Here is a 7,026-nt window from a genome sequence, read left to right on the forward strand (position 1 = left end):
AAACTTAAGAAGTTATTATAAAACAAAGATTATAAATTAATCCCAGTAAAGGTGGCAGTGCCTCCTAGTTAGGAATCAACTTATAATTTATTAAATTACACAAGAAAAGAAAATGTTTTTAGAACAAGAAAGACATCAGAGAAATCCTAGCTAAACCCGATGTCACATCCTATCAGAGCATGCCCCAAGAAGCCTTTAGGCCTCATCACCAACATCCTCATGATGATGATTACCTGCAACATAAATTTAAACATATACAAAAAAAATAACAAGGGAGTGAGAAACATCTCACTCAGTTGTAGATGAAGAAATAAAAGTTAAATAGCACACACACATATAATCATTATCATATATAATTATTTATCATGCAATGATGTCATAGACTCAACTCATAAATATATGCATGTGGCGCCATACGGAAGTTCACATATCATCATTGGTGACCCTAAGGCACACCTAGTTAGCATATCGTGGGTGACCCAAAGGAACACCTGGTTACATCATTGGTGACCCAAAGGCACACCTTGTTAGCATATCATGGGTGACCCAAAGGTACACCTTGTTAGTCGTGGGTATGCGGCCTCAGCGGCACACCTGGAGTATATATGCATATGATGCATGTCATACAATCATAAACTTAACATTTAACATGTTACAGAATTTCCTATAATATACCATATCATAAGCATAATTCATACTTATATTATATTTTATTAATCCAATAGTCCAAAGGTCCAATAATTCAATAGTCCCATAGTCCAAAGGTTCAATAGTCCAATAGTCCATTGTCCAACAGTCCAACAGTTCAATAGTCCAAGGTCATTAAGTCAAGGGTCCAATAGTTCAAAGGTCTTTAGGGATCATATAATTTATATTTCCTGGTATAATTATATCCTTAAGTAAAATAGGAAGCTTAATGAAAATAAGGAGGCTCGGCCTTCCATTTAGATAATAAGTCTTAATTTATAAGTTAATAGGAGGCTTAGTCTTCCATTCAATGAATATTTTAGAATAGTAAAAGTGAAGTTATCCATTAATTATAATTATTAATTACCGCAACAAGAAAATCAAGTAGTACAAACAAAACACAGTAATAATATATATTCAAATAATCAAACAACAGACAAGGGATCGGGAGCCAATCCAACAAACAGACTATTTAACAATTATTTCTACACCCCCAAGCAAGGTTTCCCACTCCCCCCTTACCTGGATAAATAGGAATTTGGGCAGAATCTCCTCTCTTTCTCCTTAAACCGGAACCGGAACTAGAGCAGAACCTTCTCTATTTTCCTCCTCTTTTCACAACCTAGGCAGAACCTTCTCTCTTATTTTCTCTTTCTATCTCTCTAGAATTCCTTCTCTCTAAACTTTTCTTCTCTCTAGTTATGAATTTTCAAAATCCTTAGGTCCCTATTTATAGAAATTTTGAAGTTACTATGCACTATGCACTATTCATTAAAATAATAATATAATTACTATTCATGAATAGTAAAATACTATTCATCCAAATAATTTGAGTTTTTACGGTTTACGTTTTTTTCAAAATTACTATTCATATGAATAGTAAAATACTATTCATAAATACGTATACATAAATAGTAAAATACGTATATGTAAATAGTAAAATACATATACATGAATAGTAAAATACGGGAATAAAATACTTATTCACATAATAAATAACTCTTTTCATTTGAATAAAATTTTGGAATGTAACAGCCCAAGCAACCCGCATGAGGATATTGTCCGCTTTGGCCCACGGCCTCACGGCTTTGTTCTCGGGAATGGCCAACACCACCCCAAAACGCGTCCTCCAAGGCAAGTCCTGCCAACCCCATCAGAGTAACACAGCGACCCCACATGGCCAGATATTGTCCCCTTTGCCCTAAGGCCTCAGGGTTTTGTTCTAGGCAATGCCCTCATGGCATCCCTAAACGCGTCCTCAAGAGTAAGGTATCCACACCCATATATATGGCATGCTTCGTTCACCTTACTAGCCGATGTGGGACTTCACAATCCACCCCCCCTCGGGGAGCCCAGCGCCCTCGCTGGCACACCTGCCCGGGTCCCGGCTCTGATAGAATTTACCTAAGTTGGTTATATTGTATGTTAATTAAATTTAATTAACATAATTCCATCGTATTCATAATTTATATATATATATATCCTTCTTTCATTTTCTGTAGGGTCGGATCTATATTAATGCACACTTTTACAAGTACTGGATTTGTAAAATAGAACCAGGCGAGTGCATCATTACTGACCCAAAAGGGAATATGTTCAAGGTTTATCTCAAAAATTTATGTAAAACAGTATGTATGTTTAATAAAGGGGTCAAAGAAATGATAGATTTTTATGGTATCAAAACTAAACATATTGCTGAGTTCTGGTACAAGGGGTCAAACAACTTTAACTTGCGTATCTTTACTGCTGCTGAAGAGGAAATATTATATCCTCAAATTAATAACGAAATTGCCCACACTTCAAAAAGGTACATATAATTGCAACCCTTTATTTTCAATAACTTTAATTTATCATTTTTTTTTGTTTTTTTTAATCTTTTGGCACTTTTATTTTTGTTAGCAACGTTAATGTTAGTCTTCTGGAGCCTAAAATGGAAATTGTAGATCTAACGGACCCTGATTCACCACAACCACAAGAAGAACAACTACAATTGCCTTTTCCAACACAACATATGGCAAGACATCGGGTTGCTTGGTTTCACACTATCACAAAAGCTGCATCAACTGGAAAACAACCTTTGGTATGGAATTACATCACAATTTTTCTTGTACTTAATAACTTCTTTTATTACAATAATTAGTATACAGATTAATGTACAAAATTTTCTTTCACTATTCTTTGCTGTATTTTCCGGTTAAATACTTTGATGTTTGGACCATAGACAAATACAATATTTGTGTCTTAATTGATGAAGACAGAGAAATGGTACAAATTGACATGAAAAGAACATCAACACACCGCAACAAAAAGGAGTTCTACCTGGGGAAGGAATGGGGTCAGCTTGTTAAACGTCAAGGATACCAGAAAGGCTTACGACTTAAGATTGAAAAACTTATTGACTTAAACAAACTCGTCCTCACTGTTAACAAAGCATGACTTCATGCTTGTTTTATAACTATTGTTTTCTTATAAACTGCTTCTTTATCATTTCAAACTTCTTTTTTCTTTGGATGTGTATCACAATTAACAATCATCAAAACTTAAATATTTCTGTAACTTATATCATTATGTACTTTTTTTTGCCATCTGAGACTGTCATCTTCCGGATATTGATCGTTACTCATGTTATATTTTTGTGTTCACCACTTATGTCATCAATGGTTGTTATGTATATGTAACGAATTGTGGCTCGGCTCAACAAAGTCACATATTCATTCATATGGACAACACTGCATTAGGACATGCAATTTCAAAATACCTCGTACGTTTGATTTTATTACTTATTCATCAGAAAATCATACAATCATAATTAAATACATCATTCAATAAAACCACATGTTATAGGAATTTCAATCATATTTTTTTCAGTTTCAGACATTCATTTTAGCCTAAACATTTTAAACCCATTAATGAGTATTTATTTTTTTACTTTTATTATACTCCTTTAATCCAAAACAACTCAAAATATGACACTTACATAAAATGCTCATCGTATAACATTTAAGGTCATTAACTACCAATTATTACCTATTCCAATTAAACACTTAACAAACCCTAAACGAAACCCTAAATTAATTCAACAAATTATAAAAATTACTAATTTATTATTAATAATCAATTCAAATTAGTTTCTCATTAACTGTATGAACAATACAACTCAATTCCTGTGTTAGTGTATAAAACAACCAGCCGTTTCTTTTTTCTATTATACTTAAATTATAAACAAAATCTAACTACTAAAAATTTATTTTATTCTATCAACATAAAATATTTTCATCCATATTGTATGTTCATATTTTCTTAATTACAAATCATGAAAATATTAATTAATTATTTCTTTTATCAATTCAACTAATCATATTACAAAATACTATTGCAGGAAACCCTAAACAACAAAATTGTATTTCATCTTTACTTTTCCATCCAAACTACATCAATTCATGTAACATAATTTCATTACTGCATAATATTTTCCAACTTCAATTAAAAACAATATAAAATAAAATTCCTCCATAAATAACCAACAAAAGTCACATTCATCTAAATTTTCAATCCAAACTATGTCAATTCATGCATTTCCATTCTACTGCATCCGTCATCAATTGTATAAAAAACCTGCAAATAAAATTTAATAACAATTATCAGCAATCGATTACTTCCAATATTACACATACATAAGTAAAATAATATAACATCATAGTAATACAATAAAAATAAACTTACTACTTCTCATACACCTACAATAACACACTTGAGTTACTAATTCATAAACATTACCTGCATCAGTGAATGCTGGAGATAACGACACTTCATAACTATATATTGATTCTGACTGTGAAACAGACATCTCACCAACCCCATTATCAAATTCATCGCATTTGTCAAACAAATCTTCAATTCCATCATCTTCCTACAATGACAACATTACACACATCACATGTAACTCTGTTTAACCAACAAATACATAATTTTAATATAATTTATATTCGTTACCTCTTCATTTTGGTAACCTACATAACTTTCTTCAAATTCAAAACTCATTCAACGTGTGCTTTGTTCCATATCATCCAAATTTTGTTGTCTTCGACATGTTCTCATGTTATGACCTATTTGTTTACACAAACTACACTTAATACTCTTTTTTTATTTCCTACCTTTGCGCCATGAACCTTCAAAAACAGACCTTCCTTTACTTCTAGCAATGGCAGGATTTCTTATAGCTACACTTAATTCATCACCTAATGCATTGCCTTCTTCAGATTCATGACCTTTTTTACCTCTTATTTCAACTAATTCATTTACAACTTTATTCCTCTTATCAACATAATCATCATATGTTTCACATGCCAAAGTACTAAGCTCTTTAAAATACTCCATTAATGACAAGTATCTAGCATCTTTCTCAGAGTCCTACCTATGTGTACTAACATTGCCCTTCACTTCATCCTTGGCCACCTTAGTCCACCTTTTTAACACCAAACATTTTGGTAACTCTGATAAATTCAGATGAACCAACACTGCAAGTATATGATCACATGGAATGCCAACTGATTCCATTCTTAAGCACGAACACTTCAAATCACATGGTGTTGATTGATATGACACATGCCATTGTTTGTCAATCATTTCATATTTTCTGACTATGTATATACAACAACCAAATGTCTGCTTGCAACCAATCACCCTCATCAAACATGAACTATGAAGTTGATCACGAAATAATTTGAATATTTCTTTCGTATAACACTTTGCCCCCGATACCTCAAGGTTATGAAAATCTGTTTCTGGAACAGGATCACCATGAATCGATGCAAAGTCAGCTTCAACTTCCCTATAACGCATATAACTCACAAGACGATTAAATTGTTGAACAAACTCTGTCAGATTAATCTTCGGATGAATATATTTTTTCAACTCAGAATGTAATCCTTCACACCGAGAAGTTGCCCTAAAACCAGCAAAGAAAGTCCCTCTAATATAAGTTGTACACCACATCTTCCTCTTTTCAAATAACTCTATAACCCAAGGATGATCATGCAACTCAAACTTGTTCAACATTTCAGACCACTTCTTTCGAAATTCACCAATTTCATACTCACCCAACATGCATTTTCTTAAATCCTTTGTAAATGCTGGCTTCTTAATGTTAGTTGTCGCATTTCTTAATAAGTGCCATGCACAAAATCTATGGTGTGAATTAGGAAATACCTTTCTTATCGCATTTTTCATTGCAACATCACCATCAGTGATAATAGATATTGGTGACTTTCCTTTCATGGCTTCTAAAAATTGCCCAAGTACCCAAATATATGTTTCTTCACTTTCATTTGAAACAATAGCACTCCCAAATACTATCGTATGATTGTGATGATTAACACCAGAAAATACAACTACAGGACATAAATACTTATTTTTCCCATATGTTGCATCAAATGCTAACACATCACCAAAAACTTCATACTCCATCTGCATCATGCCATCACACCAGAACAAATGTTGCAATCTGTTTTCCTCATCAACAGTGTGAGCAACATACATTAAAGGATCATTGCGTTTTAAACCATTCAAAAAATCCAAGGCACTTTTTGAATCCAAACCTTGCAACCTTCTTTGCCTTCCAATTTGATTGTATATGTTCTTTTTACAAAAAGAAAGTCTCTGATACCCTCCAGGCTGATCTGCAAGTGACCCATAAATTTGAGGACTACTTATGCCAATTTTTCTCATTTTATTCAACTGCATTATATCTAACTCACTCATATCTCTATGAGATGCTAACATTCTACAATACTTATCTTCCAAAAAACTATGGTTGTGGTCATCCACAAAATATGTAATGTACCATAGTCCACATGTGCTATCAATATGCACTCTTAGTTTTGCTTCACATCCACACCTTGTCACCGGTGTTTGCTTTCGCTTTCGATTCTGTATGTTCAAACGATGGTTATCTCTAAATCCTTCCTTGAAACAAACAAATGTTTGTTGTAATTTTTCCCCCTTAATATTTCTCAAAATCTTGCTCTTTCTTTCGGCAAATCCATTAACTCTTGCAAACCAGTAATAAAATAAGTAAGCCATCTCAACACTTACAAATTGAACATTCCTAAGCTCATGGGGACTTAAATGCAAATCTAAATTAAAAATATCATCCAAAGTAGAAATTATCACCCCGTTTTCACTATCAAAAACCTCAAATCTTCCTGCATTAACAACATTTTCCACTTCTTCTTCACAAACTTGCTGTAAATCAATATCCAAATTCTCATCTTCCTCATTGTCGTTTATATTATCTTCTCCTTCATTTATTCCTTCAAAATTAAATACTCCTTCATTCAT

The 7,026-nt window shown here is 32.8% G+C and overlaps 1 protein-coding gene and 1 long non-coding RNA gene across 2 annotated transcripts; both read right to left on the minus strand.

Moving 5' to 3' along the window:
• LOC145953053 (uncharacterized) lies at positions 1-1,203 on the minus strand. Its single transcript, XR_014430597.1, has 2 exons — positions 559-1,203; positions 1-523 (listed from the first exon to the last, which is right to left on the minus strand). It is a non-coding gene; the product is annotated as an uncharacterized LOC145953053 (long non-coding RNA).
• A 3,894-nt stretch (positions 1,204-5,097) lies between these two features.
• On the minus strand, positions 5,098-7,026 carry LOC145956024 (protein FAR1-RELATED SEQUENCE 5-like). The gene has a single exon (XM_083071580.1). It carries the CDS (start codon positions 7,024-7,026, stop codon positions 5,098-5,100), a length of 1,929 nt encoding a protein of 642 aa, XP_082927706.1.

This window comes from Cajanus cajan, chromosome 1 (genome assembly GCF_000230855.2).
Source record: "Cajanus cajan strain Asha chromosome 1, NIPB_CcT2T_4, whole genome shotgun sequence".
Classification (NCBI taxonomy): Eukaryota; Viridiplantae; Streptophyta; class Magnoliopsida; order Fabales; family Fabaceae; genus Cajanus; species Cajanus cajan.